Source organism: Garra rufa, chromosome 24 (genome assembly GCF_049309525.1).
Source record: "Garra rufa chromosome 24, GarRuf1.0, whole genome shotgun sequence".
NCBI lineage: Eukaryota > Metazoa > Chordata > Actinopteri > Cypriniformes > Cyprinidae > Garra > Garra rufa.
This window is the reverse complement of record NC_133384.1, coordinates 11,052,629-11,067,719: the sequence shown is the minus strand read 5'-3', so window position 1 is coordinate 11,067,719 and position 15,091 is coordinate 11,052,629. Positions and strand designations below refer to the sequence as shown.

The following is a 15,091-nucleotide window of genomic DNA, read 5'->3' as shown; positions in this document are numbered from 1 at the left end:
AAACAGAAATCGCCATGGAGAAAATCAACAGCAGTACAGAGTATGAAAAGACAATGCTGAGCGGATGTGGCGAAAGACGAAACTCGAAATTCACTATAGCATCTATAAAGACAGCCTTCATGCTTTCAATGCTGAACTAGGTAAAGCTAGACAAATGTTCTTCTCAAACCTTATAAACAGGAACTTAAACAACACTCGCACTCTTTTTGCTACAGTTGAGAGACTAACAAACCCCCCTAGTCAAATCCCTAGTGAACTGCTCTCCGACAGCAAGTGCGATGATTTTGCTTCCTTCTTCTCTGAGAAGATCAATAATATCAGAAAGACAATTAGCTTACCCTCAAGTCATGAAGAGGTCAGACAGATTCGACCGCAATTTCAAAAAGAAGTCATTATGTCTACTTTTGAAGCAATCGATAGCAACATTTTGGAAGAAATAGTACAGCACCTCAAATCATCAACCTGCCACCTTGACACACTTCCCACATCTTTTTTCAAAAGTGTGCTTAACTGTTTAGAAGCAGATCTCTTAGAAGTGGTGAACACCTCACTTCTTTCTGGGACTTTTCCAAACTCCCTGAAAACTGCAGTTGTTAAGCCCCTTCTGAAAAAGAAAAATCTTGATAACACCATATTGAGCAACTATAGACCAATATCAAATCTTCCTTTCATAGGTAAGATTATTGAAAAGGTTGTTTTCAATCAGCTGAATCACTACATAAACTCAAATGGATACCTGGACCATTTCCAATCTGGCTTCAGACAACATCATAGCACAGAGACAGCGCTCATAAAGATAATAAATGATATTCGCCTAAATTCAGATTCTGGCAAAATATCAGTGCTGGTATTACTAGATCTCAGTGCTGCGTTCGACATAGTCGATCATAACATTCTTTTAGATAGACTGGAAAACTGGGTCGGGCTTTCTGGGATGGTTCTCAAATGGTTCAGGTCATACTTAGAAGGGAGAGGTTATTACGTAAGTATAGGAGAGCATAAGTCTAAGTGGACGTCCATGACATGCGGAGTCCCACAAGGCTCAATTCTGGCGCCGCTATTGTTCAGCCTGTATATGCTCCCACTAAGTCAAATAATGAGAAAGAACCAAATAGCATATCACAGCTATGCAGATGATACCCAGATTTACCTAGCCTTATCGCCAAATGACTACAGCCCCATTGACTCCCTCTGCCAATGCATTGATGAAATTAACAGTTGGATGTGCCAAAACTTTTTACAGTTAACTCCCTGAGGCCGGCTGTATCGCCGGCGATACGAGCTCATTTTTTTTTAGATCAGCGCAAAAGACACTAAAAATGCTCTGTCGGTTTTAGTCATACAAATTAGAGATATACATCATTGGAAACTGTAGAGTGTGTACTTTTATTTGTGCACACTCACAAGAACAGCAGAAAGTTGTGCTTTTTTATTTAGAATAAAGAAAACAAACAGGGTGATTTCTGTTTTCTCCGTCTCCGCGAACTGCTTTTAGAAATGCGTCACTTAAATCATTTAAACTCGGTGAATACTCAGCACACAAACAGAAAAGTGATATCTACTGAAAGCTTGAGATGTATGCTTTTAAACGAAGTAAGTTTGATCAAAAACAAATAATCTGTGATAAATTAATCTATATGAAACCAAGGAGATGTCTAGTCTATCCAGTTCCAACTAATTATCTCTAATGTGACCGCGCCCACTAGCGAAATTCCTTTAGATATGCAAATTAGCCATGTGCTGCAAGCGCGGCAAGGACCGGAGTATCTGTACGCGAGGAAACTCCCACATCACCGAAACAAAGCAACATGACTTCAAGTTCATCTTGGTTACAGTTTGTTTCTGAATGAAGATATGCTGTGAGGAATAAGACTTATATTTACCACGATCACAAGAAGGACGCGATGCAACGCAAACCCAGCAGGAGGAGACATTTACATGAGTAAGTCTTACTTTCATTTTCCTACTAGCTTTCGCTGTTATTTACTGTGACAAAACGTGTACACATTTTACTAGTTAGACTTATTCCAAACTAAAATTCCTGACTTTATCAAATGAAACATTATGAAGTACGTTTGATTGCATTGCATCTCTCACGATGCCAGGATATTTATAATGTTCTAGAAAAACTATGTGATTATGACTGTGAGATGCATTTATGACGATATGTTTATGACTGTAGAATCATACTTATTTATTTATTTATTTTATTGTATAACAGTAGGGTGTAAAAGTAATATGTGTGCTTACACTGTATGTATGTTTACATCACGTTTATTAGTAATATAGTGCTAAACGATAATTATTAGTTTCTCAGATATTACATGTCCTTTTTTACATTAGTACAAATGCTAGAATCTATGACTATATACTATATACCAGTTATTCCCCTGTAAAGGGAAGTGTGTCCAAACCTTTGCCTGGTAGTGTATGTGTGTGTATTTATTTATTATAGATGCTCCTAATATGAATAGGCTCACAGATGTTTTGCTTTTGTTGTTTTTAGTGCTCAGAAACCTGCTCAACAGATGAATCTTGCTGTCCTTTCCTTGAGTCTCTTCAAACTGTTTTCCTCTGAGAGCGCTGTACAAACTTCAGATGATACAGATAAAAATACAGTACAAATACAGATATTTAAAGTGCACACACTTTAATATCAGGTAAGATTTACTTGTTTTATTTGTTGAACTGAATTCAGAAAAAGTTTTCAGAAATGCCACAAAGTCTGTGCACATCTGTGTGGTTAGATGAGGGAGCTCAATATTGTGTCTTTGACCTTCATTATGTATGTTTTGATTATACTGTGTTGTAAATAAAATACAAATAATCTAAAAAATGATTTTTTTGAATCTTCTCACATTGTTTCTTCTTCTGCTAGTCAAGTCAGTCATTGATGGGGCCATTAGGGAGGGCTCTTTTGTCTTTCAGGTGTGAATTGCTAAATATTCATGGGCCATTGCCACACCTATGAATAATCCCTTTCGATCACAAAACATGTTTTAGAAAATTTACATCAATATATTGTTTTTTCTGAACGAGTGAACGAGATGATTTTCACATCATTTGGTTGATAAAATTCTAGCCTACGACATCCAATTATCAAAAGTCTTGTAAAGAAATGTCCTATATGTGCTTCATGGCCTTATTTCAGTGACTTCAAAACTTTAGTTTTTCACTAACCACGCATAAACGTAGTTTTCTCAAAAACACAACCATGTACATTAATGTTGCTTACATATTATTGTAGCCCAATATGTGCTGATTACAATGTAATCAGACTTTAGCCATTAAAATGTTTTTAAGATACTGAAAAAACAACAAATGTCAGGGCATGTCAAACTTCTTCAGGGCCTCAAAACACCCTCAGGCCCCAGAGGGTTAAACAAGGAGAAAACAGAAGTCATTGCATTTGGAAACAAAGATGAAGTTCATAAGGTAAATGCGTACCTTGACGCTAGGGGTCAAAAAAAAAAAAATCAAGTCAAGAATCTGGGTGTGATTCTGGAGTCAGACCTCAGTTTCAGTAGCCATGTCAAAGCAGTAACTAAATCAGCATACTATCATCTTAAAAACATTGCAAGAATTAGATGTTTTGTTTCCCGTCAAGATTTGGAGAAACTTGTTCATGCCTTTATCAGCAGCAGGGTGGACTATTATAATGGTCTCCTCACCGGCCTTCCCAAGAAGACCATTAGACAGCTGCAGCTCATACAGAACGCTGCTGCCAGGATTCTGACTAGAACCAAAAAATCAGAGCATATTACACCAGTCCTCAGGTCCCTACACTGGCTTCCAGTTATGTTTAGGATAGATTTTAAAGTACTTTTACTTGTTTATAAAGCACTCAATGACCTAGGACCTACATACATTGCAGATATGCTCACTGAATATAAACCTAACAGACAACTCAGATCACTAGGTTCGAGTCAGTTAGTAATATCAAGGGTTCACACAAAACAAGGGGAATCCGCTTTTAGCTATTATGCCGCCCGCAGTTGGAATCAGCTTCCAGAAGAGATCAGATGTGCTAATACATTAGCCACATTTAAATGCAGACTCAAAACTCATCTGTTCAGTTGTGCATTTATTGAATGAGCACTGTGCTACGTCCGAACAGATTGCATTATTTTATGTATAATCATTTTACTGTATTAATTAATTTGAAATCATTTTCTTTTTTTTAAAATCATCTTAAATGTTCTTAATTTTGTTTTTATTGTGATTATTATTTTAAATTTTTATGATTTTTATGCTATTGTGATTTTAATTCCTTTTTATGTACAGCACTTTGAATTACCATTGTGTATGAAATGTGCTATATAAATAAACTTGCCTTGCCTTGCCTTTCGCCATGAATTTGACACCCACACCCACCCACTCCCCATCTCCTACTTCTGAGTTTGAGATCTTCCCAGAACACTAGCCTGCTTCAAAGACTAAAATCAAGGCGCCCATCACTAGTTCTAATACCACGTTTTGCATTGCAGATTATACAGTTTTCTGTTGCTATGTGGGCGATCAGTTTTTTTCTGACATTTAGCTAAAATATAAAGTGTGATGAGTCGGCTGCCTCCCCCCTAAATATCATCACCACCCCGTCCCTTATTCGCCGCCTTTCTTCAGGCTCCCGATGGGAGTGGGTGTGTATGGGAGAGGAGGGACGCGGAAACATCCCGGGCTGGCGGCGTGTGATGAGGAACACGTGAATGGAATAAAGCCTCATCACCGCCGCTGTTTAATTGCTGAGCGCGCCTCTCCTCAGTAGACCGGTCTCTCCCCCGTGCATGCACGCTGGTGTCCTTGCGGGTCCAGGAAGGGGTGAAGAGGGAACCAGCGCCGCCTGATGACAGCTGCTGGACCCGCGGTCCGGCCGAGAACCGCACCATTGACGGCCGACGGGCCAGGATGCCGGGCCGAATTCACCCCAGGAAGCACCGCGGATGCGCAGCAGGAGGTTGAAGCCGCAGGAGATGCCGCCGCCCCCAGCGCCCCAGTCCCAAGCGGGGGAGCGTGTGCGGCCGCCGGACTCCGCCCCTTTCCTGGACCCTTCCCTACCCAACACTGCCCTCCTTCACGGAACCCCAGCACTCAAGGACACCAGATTCCCCTGTTTATTTTGGACACTGTTATCTCCCCTTTGGACACTTTTCCTTTAATTTTCTGTTTAATAAAAGCCTCTCCGAGGCCTGACGCCACACCCACTGTGTCTGTCGTTCGTCCCTCCCGCCACAAAAGATTCAGCGCTGCACATAAGCAATTTGGTTGTTTCGACAACAAATGCTAGACTAAGACACACTTTTCTCATCTCCTCGAATGCAAAAAAAAACCATTAGCCTTTATAAATACAGAAAACTGCAAACACGCTGAGATGCTTCAAACTGCGCGTCGCACTTCATTCACGAGAGAGGCGGGAGGAATAATACGGTTTGACTGACAGTTTAACAAGCCAATGGCGTCACAAGGTTTAGTGGCGGTGGTGCCGCTTACTGACCCAGCATCAGTGATCCGTAGCAGTTATAGTTCCGATTTGAGCTTAAAGTATAGAAAAATATATAGCTTGTAGCTTTTGTTGACGCTACAGCGCTACTTGATCAAAATAATAGCTTAGCTACTGAAAAGCTATTTGATTCAGAAAACAGCGACACTACCACCACGCTACTGAGAAATGTAGTTAAGCTAGTAGCGTCACTACTTGTAGCAAAACTACTGCCCAACACTGTCATTTAGACAGTCCAACAGAGTATCATCCGTGTACAGGTGAAAAGACACTCCATATTTCTCAAAAATAGCACCCATCTGTAACATAAATATAGAGCATAGAACTGTGGCAAGAATTGAGCCCTGTGACATCCCACAAGCGAGTGGATGAGAGGATGAACTATGATGTCCAATAGAAACAATAAAACTTCTGTTGGTCAAAAACTATTTCAACACCTTGTCATGCAACTTAACACAGCTCTCCAACCTAGAAATCAAAATATTGTGGTCGACCATATCAAATGCAAATGGTGTTTTGTAGGCTGCTTGTTCACTGAAGGAAATAAATAAAATTTTTGAGAGCCATAGCCGTTCAGGGAGCTCAGGGAGCCATGGCGGGTCTGGGAGTTCGGGAGGCCATGGCGGATCCGAAAGCTCAGGAGACCTTGGCGGATCAGGGAGCTCAGGAGACCCTGGTAGATCAGACAGTTCAAAGGGCCATGGTGGGTCAGGGAGCTCCGGAAGCCATGACAGATCAGAGGGCCATGGCGGAGCAGACAGTTTGGAGGGCCATGATGAATTAAGGAGCTCTGGAGGAACGGGTTCTGGAGGGAGCTCTGAAGGACATAGTGGGTCAGGGATCTCGGGAGGCCATGGCAGATCAGCCAGTTCAGAGAACCATGGTGGAGCAGACAATTCAGTGGGCCATGGCGGATCCAGGTGCTCTGGAGTAGCGGGCTCTGGAGGGAGCTCTTGAGGAGCGGGCTCTGGACAGTGCTCTGGGCGAGCAGGCTCTGGAAGGCGCTCTGGGCGGCACTCTGGGTGACTGGGGGACTCTGGAGGTATGGACGTCACCAGTGGAGACTCTGGAAGAGCAGGCTCTGGGCAAGCGGTCACTGGAGGGCACTCTGGAGGCGTGGTCACTGGAGGGTGCTTGGGAGGCACGGACACTGGAGGACGCTCTGGGGGCGCGGACACAGGTGGGCTGGGCGAGACCAGCGGAGACTCTGGGAGGCTGGGTGAGACCAGCGGAGACTCTGGGAGGCTGGGTGAGACCAGCGGAGACTCTGGGAGGCTGGGTGAGACCAGCGGAGACTTAGGTGCAGTGGCCATCTTGTCCGGGGACTCAGGAGAGACCGCCATCTTGGCCTGGGATTCTGGTGAGGCCAGCATCTTGGCCTGTGGCTCAGTCTTGGCTGGGGACTCAAGCGTGGTGGCCATCTTGGCCAGGGACTCAGGTGTGGCGACCATCTTGGCCGGGGACTCAGGCGTGGCGGCTAGCTTGTGAATCTTGTGAGCTGACTCTGGAAGAGCAGCCATCTTGTGAGCAGACTCTGGAAGGGCGGCCTTCTTGTGAGCAGACTCTGGCGTGACGGCCATCTTGGGTGCAGACTCTGAGGTGCCGTCCATCTTGTCCGGGGATTCTAAGGCCTGCTGTACTGAGCGCTCTGCGGCGGCCGGCGGGCGTGAGTGTGGGGCGGAGGCTGGTGGGCTTGAGCGTAGGGCGGAGGCCGGCGGGCTTGAGAAATGACATGGAGGAGTATCGCAAACGAATCGTCTCATCATTCAGCCCCATCAGAAACACGGCGCCGAGAGAGGCATCGGGCCAGCCCATCTGATGGGACAGCTCGATGAATTCCTCCACATAATGTTCCAACTCCCGCTCGCCTTGCCGCAGTCCCCACAGCTTTGCCTCAGCCCGGTTCATCTTCTGTAAAGGTCCAGTCTTCTGCCACATACACATACGGGAAGAGGAGCCAGAGGAAAAACACGGAGAACTGGGAGTACAAAAAAACACTATTTAATGAAAACAAACAAGCAAACAAACAAACACAAAGTAGCTAGAGGCCAAGCAAAACAAAACCAAGAGGGAGCAAACGCAAAGTAACATTAAGACTGGACAAGGGGAAAATGGAAGACAAGGACTATTTATACACTAGAAAAGGGGAGCGGTAACTAAACAAGACAGCTGTGCACAATTAGGGATAATGAGGGTGAAGTACAAATATGGGCAAAAGGAGGGAACCAAATCAAACTAAACAGTAGGGGGAGACAAGGAAGAACCAAAAACACTGGAACAAATAGGGGAAAAAACACTAGGAAAACATACAACACAGAATACAATCCTGACAGCAGCATGTTTGTTTGTTTTTCTTTTTTTCCCCCAGCTCGCTAGGGTTAGGGTTCAGGGTTTTTGTGTTTGGTTGTGTTATGACTATTTGCAGTCCGTTTCTATTTTTGCTGTGTTTTTCTTTATTTGGTTGTGTTGTACAATAAGTATCTGCAACACATGTTCTATTAAACTGATGAAATAGTTTATTTATAATTTGCAGGTGGTTTTTTGTTTGTTTGTTTTTCATTTGCAGCACATTAAGCTCTCTCGTTCACTGTAAATATCTGTATTTTGAAATGTACACTCTACTTAAATAGAGACCCTTTTATCTTTGAAGGAGGGTCTTTTATAGACATTTAACCAACTGTATTAATGTGTATAAGTTTTGACTGTTACAATTTTAAATCTTAACCATGCTAAAGCAGACTTTCTTTCTTTCAGGCATGCATGATTTTTTATCTTCAACTTAGAGAAGTGTCAGTGTTATGGTGTTTCCATTGTGACACAGCCACAAAACAGGGAAATAATATTCAAATAATTTCAAATAATGTTGTGATAATTATTTGTTTTGTTATTTGTATTTGTATATTACTTTGTGGGTGGGGGAAGTTGATAGATTGAATTGGAATGAAGGACTTTTATTGTAGATGGGCAGCCATTTTGATTGCACATGGTGTGATGGGGAGCATGCGTTGGGAGACTGGCAAACAAAGGGGCTGGGAAGTACCATGCTCTCACGGGGCCTGCACCATGGATTAAAGTTTTACCTGGCACATTGATTTAAGGATTGCCTGATTGTTGTCAAAGTCTATTTTTCAGTGAACAAGGACGTTTTCTCTGTCTGGGATCATTTGTGGATTATTTTTCCCTTTTTCTGTGGCATGGCTGGGGGAATCCAAGAATCCCCTAAGAAGATAATATGGGTGAGACTGTTTTTTTGTTTGTTTGTTTGTATGTATGTTTTTTGCACTTGACTTTTTTGACTGATGGGAGTTTTGGACTGCTTCTTCGTTGTGGACTCTGATTGACTGCATTTGCCTATGCGTGTATTCATTGGACCATGTTTGCTTGAAGTATGTCTATGAATACATGCACTGCTCAATAAGAGTCTTATGTTTCGTACATGCTTTTTAGAATTCATGATTGGTAAGGTGTCTGAAATAGGATTTCCTTTAAAAGAACCCTTTGGTAACAAGACGTGGAGTAAGAGAAATTGTTGTTGAATTTGTTACACCATGTTTTACCTTTTGTCTTTGTTCCTGAGTTTCCTTTTATGTTATTGTTCTTTTACTGTTCTTGTTCAGTTAATTGATTCTGATCTCTTGTCTTGGTAATCATACTGTGTAGTTAAGTTTTTAGTAGAAACTTTCTACTTATTCGTTCCTTTTCGTCCGGTCTTACATCTATATACTTGATTACATTTGTTTGCTTGCTCCTCGATGTTGGATATTCCCTGTGATTTCGTTATTAAAGACTGTTAAAGCTTTTGGTGACAATGGCAAGCATTAGGTTTTTCAGCAAATTTGAGTAGCTACTCTGTGTGATCGTACCAGACAGGCTAGCCTTGGGCACTGTGCATTGATGAGCCTTGGGGCACCCATGACCCTGACAGCGTGACCCAACCATGAAGCATGGATTAGCATTACTTTGCTGCCTCATGTACGACATTATTAGTATATAATTGGTCAGGTGTCTTATGGGCAGCTACAGGAAATGTTTGGTGAAGAGTTCACCAAGGGTTCACTTACTTTATCCACTCTATTCTGTAAATGATTACTCAATTTATTCTTTAAAAATGTCTAAAAAGCAATCATTTGTACCTTAAGAACCGGGTCCAGAGACACAAGAAATTGAAAGAGAAGCACATGGGAAGAAAACAACGCAAAGGCCATGTGCTACATAAGTGTGACATGACCCTGCCACAAAATATTTCAAAACAAACAACCAGCCCGAAGTGTCAATACTTTGAAACAGGTGTCCTAGCAAAGCAACCACAGGTCTAGTTCATCACATCACTATGGATATGTTTCACAATACTTCATTGTGACACAGCGACTTTATAGTCATTACTATACAGTACTATATTATATTTGATTTTGTCATTATTTTACATAAATGCCATTTAGTTTTATATTTGTCTGTAATGCACTGAGATTCAGATCACTTTTTGTGTGACTGCTTAAAGCATATAGGTTATAGCCAAGCATAGGCAATTTTTCACCTGTTTTGGGTTCCACTAAGAAGTAGGGCTCCCCTTCCAGAATGGAATAGATGAGTTTAGCATTGTTCCCAAACATAGGGTCATCAGCATCTGTGGCCGTCACCTGGATAACCGTGGTTCCTGTAGAGGAGAGAGAAGGGTTAATAAGCAAACACTGGTTTATTTACAAATATTAATGTATTACTCTCATGGAATCTGCAGTTGTATGTATTTCTCGTATTTACAAATAACCCTTTAATGAGTCTGTTCTTTATTTATTCCATTGAGTGTCACTACGACTGCTCCTCACTGTCTTCTGTCCTATCTCTTCTTTGCTGCCTTTGAGTGTTTTTGCTACTGTTGGTAGGTAAAACATGTTGCCAAACATCTTATATTACAGTTTTTTTACGATTGTTTACACTCTAAAATAAACATTTCCACACAATTTGCAAAATTCTACTCCAAGGAGCAAAACACCGCCACAGATTTGCACAACACTACACACAATGTCTGCTTCAATCTTTTTGCAAAACATTACACACAGTGATTTGTAAAGCTCTACACACATTTCGACACCTTAGACATAGATAAGGATTGTGAGGTTACTTCCTTGTCATTACAAAGCCCCGGATTGCCAATGACCACACTAATGAACAAATTGGATAAACACATCCACAAGGTGTGGAAGCACACATGTGCTAATTTGAAAACGCAGCACTCAGGAGTGCTATAAAAGGCAGCAGGTGAGTTCACCTGTATTCATCAAAAATGATGTGGATGAAATCTTATGGCCTGATCCAGCCAGACGGAGAGATGACCCTGCTGAAAAAACCAGCATATGCTTCTTAGCTATGTTTTGGAGCTGGTTTATGCTGTTTTTTTGCTGGTCTATGCTGGTCCTTTGCTAGTTTATGCTGGTCCTTTGCTGGTTTATGCTGGTCCTTTGCTGGTTTGTGCTGGTCATGTTGCTGGTCAAGGACCAGCATAAACCAGCAAAGACCAGCATTAACCAGCAAAAGAAGGAGCAAAGGACCATCATAAACCAGCTAAAACCAGCATCCCAGCACTAAAACATACCTAACCAGCATATGCTGTTTTATTCAGCAGGGGAGGAATAGTTACAGTAGTTGTGTTGCTTTTTTTTTTCAGAGTCAAACTGTATGTACTTCATGCAGTAATTTTTATTTGTCTACAGATGTTATTTGTTTCATTGATTTCATTGTTGGTTGATTACTGTAACTGATTATGGTAAGAAATACTGTATTTATTGAATTGAAATAAATACTTGAAATATTCAGTCTGCAGCATCAGTGTTGTGCAGTGTTTGGTAAGTTTATACTAGGCCTATTTGTGTTCATTCTCTCTATATCTCAAACTAATCATGAAGAATGTTGTATGTCACTATTTTGTTTTGTCACCGAAATGATCCCTTACATAACAATGTCTGCCCAAAAATCTAGCAAATGCTATTTCCTAAAATTAGTTATTTTTACAAATGTGTTTTTTATTTATCACAGCAGTGTGAAACTGTGTGCAATAGTGTCTGATCATTGAGGACTGTGTTGGTTAAATGAAAACTAATAGCGTTTCCACAAATATGTGCATATGTTTTGACTGAAATGTGTATGTTTTGACTGAAGTGTGTCATTTTGCAAACAATCTAGGAATTTGGCAAATTGAGTGTGATATTTGGATAATTGTGATTATATTTTGAAAAAAAGAACCCGGTTTTCAAAATTGTGTGTAAACAATTGAAAAAAACTGTAAAATCATATTATTAAAGTAAACTAAAGCTAAAATTCAATTCAAGTTTACAGGTAAGGGTGCTTTTTGTACCTTTAAAAAAACTGACCACATTGTCTATTGACAGACATTGTCTGACAATTACATAGTCAGTGACAAAGTTAGTGTTGACATTTCAGTTCTGACATCTCATAAATGATCTAATACATAATCTTCAGCTATCTATATAAACTGATAAAAAAAAAAAAAAAAAAAAAAAAAAAACAGCAACCAGACACAATCAGGTATATATTCAGAGTTCTGTCATGAATCTCTGGATGGTCAAACTCAATCTGACATAATGGCATCATTATCACGTAGCACAGCTTTGTAGGCATTCATGGGGTTCACCATATTTAGCTGCATAACCTCAATGCCACATAGTGCTGGGCGATATGGGCAAAAAAAGATAATATGGTTTTTAGGTATTTGTATGAAAAAACAACAGTCTAAATACATTTAGTATTGATGCACAAATACCTTAATCACAAAAAACTATTCCATTACTCCTTTTTAGAGGTGACGTGAGGCCAAGTATGGTGATCCATACTCGGAATTTGTGCTTTGCATTGAGTGTGTGAACACACACCCGGAGCAGTGGGCAGCCACATTGCTATTGTTGCGGTGCCCGGGGAACAGTTGGGGGTTCGGTGCCTTGCTCAAGGGACTCACCTTAGTCGTGGTATTGAGGGTGGAGAGAGAGTGCTGTACATTCACTCCCCCCACCTACAATCCCTGCCGGACCTGACACTCGAACCCGCAACCTTTGGGTTACTACAATAAATCCGTTGGAAATTATTACAGTGTTTCTACCATTTGTCAGCAGTGTTTCATCAGGGTTTATCGCCCAGCCCTAATGCCACATTATGATGTTTTAAAAAACAAAATTCTAAGTGTGAACTCGTGAACAAGTGGATCACACCCAGTTTTTGTCCTGATGGATGGTGTGAATCAAACAGCAGATACTTGACTGTATGACTCAGTTTATGGTCACAATCTAAGAAAGGTTTGTTGTCACAAATATCCTCTTTAGTGAATTTGATATTTGTGCCCACTGAATTAATGAGCTCAGAAAACAAATCAATTTCACCTTTCTTTATCTTCACCCATATATCATCCACATATCTGAACCAGTGGCTTGGGACCTCCCCACTATCTGTGGCCTAAGCATTTCATTTAACCTCCTCCATGTACAAATCATTGGGGAACCCATTGCTCATCCATGCTTCTGTTGATAAAACTCATCTTTGTACTTGAAATGCATGGTCTTCAAACACTTCCAGCAGCTTACTTATCTTTTCTGGACTCAGTTGTGTTCTCTTACCCAGAGTGTGGTACTGACTCAATCTCTCGTTTACAGTTTCAATCCCCTGGGCTGTCAGCACACATGTAAATAATGATGTAACACTAAACGATATAGCCTCATCTGATTCCAAGGTGAGTCCTTCGATTTTTGTCAACAAAATCCTTAAAGTTCTGCATATGCCGTTCCGCCTTACCCACCAAAGGTTTCAAAACCATGGCCAGATATTTAGCCACACTGTAAGTAACTGAATAAATACTACTCACTACCGGTTTGAGTGGAACATCCTCCTTATGTATTTTTGGTAATCCGTATATACAAGAAGTGTTTTCACCAGGGTACAATTTCTGATCTATGGGATTGTTGCTTCTTCAAAGACTGTAAACAACTGATGACTTTCTTCTTTAATTTCACCATATGTTTTGCTTTTATTGAGAAGCTAAAGTACCTTTTCATGATAATCCTCTGTATTCAAAACTGCTGTACATCTCCCCCTTATGTGCTGGAAGGATTGTGATGTTATGATCTTTACTCAGTGAAGTTACAGCTCGTTTCTCATGTTTACTCCGATTAGGAAATGGTGGCTTGGCACTAGACAAAGTCAAGTACATTTTTGTGTGAAGCTGTTTGGCCTCCGCTTCTGGAATGTTGCATGAAGAGAATGGGGTGCTCCACCCAGAGAAGAGGAGGGGCACCATCATGAGCAGTAACACCATCTACTCTAGCATATATCACACATTTAACCAAGTAGTCACATAACCTCTATAGGTCTGTTGATCATGTGACTTTTGTGAATTATATTTGCCAGAGTTACTTCCTGTTTTTACAACTGATGAAGGTGTTTGTATACACACCAAAACAACTTGTTGATTATTTTATGGTCCAGTGATTTTAATACAAATGGATTTTTTTTATGAATGTTTTAACACCTGGATGATTTAGTTATGAAACTTTTAATGCTTCTAATGGCTACTATACAAATAGAGAACTAGAAGCTAAAGTTAGTGAACTAACTTTGATGTTGGCTTGGCAAAGCCGGCCTGGACAGCCTTGGGGCAAACGAGCCAGAGTACTTGTGTGTCTGGCGTTCTTAAACCCCACTGGAGAGAAAAAAAAAACCCTGTTTTAAAACAGTTTTCTATGGACTCTTGCCATTTTATATACTAATAAAAAAGCCTACTAGGCTAAAGTGAAAGCTTCAACAGAGTTAGCTAACTGGATGCAAAATAAGTCATGTGTTTTATTGTTTTCCCTGTTTTTTTGTTTTGTTTTTTATTTAATTATTTGTTACATTCGGTTATGTCAAATATGTTGTCAATACCATTAAAATTAAGATTAAAATTGAAATGGTCTATCAGTATTTAGGAGATTACAGTTTTTTCATACTATATTGGGAATGATTAAAGTTTATGAAAATGCAATGAATTTATATGCATTTTTATGCATGTAAATGAAACATTTTCAAAGTCTGAACTGAGATCTTGAAGTTTTGTTATCCTGTAGCTCTCTCGTGTGGAAAACATTAGCATTATGACCTTCATCTCTGAACCACATTAAGATTAAATGGCCAATATTTTTTATAATGATTACAAATGTTTAATGATAAGTTTACCTATAATATAATATTAATGTTACATTAAGCAGTAATGATTGATTATGGGACTTGTTAAATGGTATATAACAATTAGAATATATAAACAATATAATAATGAAAAAAGTTTAACAGTTATTGTTTTCATTTTTGTTTTGTTGCAACAGAGCCATATTCTATTTCAGCATAAAAAATCTTGCAAAGCAGATTTTTTTTAAATTATTATTATTATATATATATATATATATATTTTTTTTTTTTTTTTTTTACGGAGCTATAGGTTGTGTATTGACATTTTGGAACAGAAAGGACTCTCCCAAAACTGCTGCAATAAAGTTGCAATCAACAAAATTATCTAGGATGTTGTTAGGTGTTCCACAATTCTATTCACATGTCAAATATCAA

At 40.2% G+C, this 15,091-nt stretch overlaps 1 protein-coding gene across 1 annotated transcript in view; it reads right to left on the bottom strand.

Moving 5' to 3' along the window:
• Positions 1–15,091, bottom strand: part of cdh19 (cadherin 19, type 2) — an 81,245-nt gene that overhangs the window by 48,665 nt on the left and 17,489 nt on the right. The window contains exon 4 of the mRNA XM_073830439.1: positions 10,032–10,151. Coding sequence (XP_073686540.1) covers positions 10,032–10,151 — 120 coding nt within the window. The remainder of the gene's footprint in view (positions 1–10,031; positions 10,152–15,091) is intronic.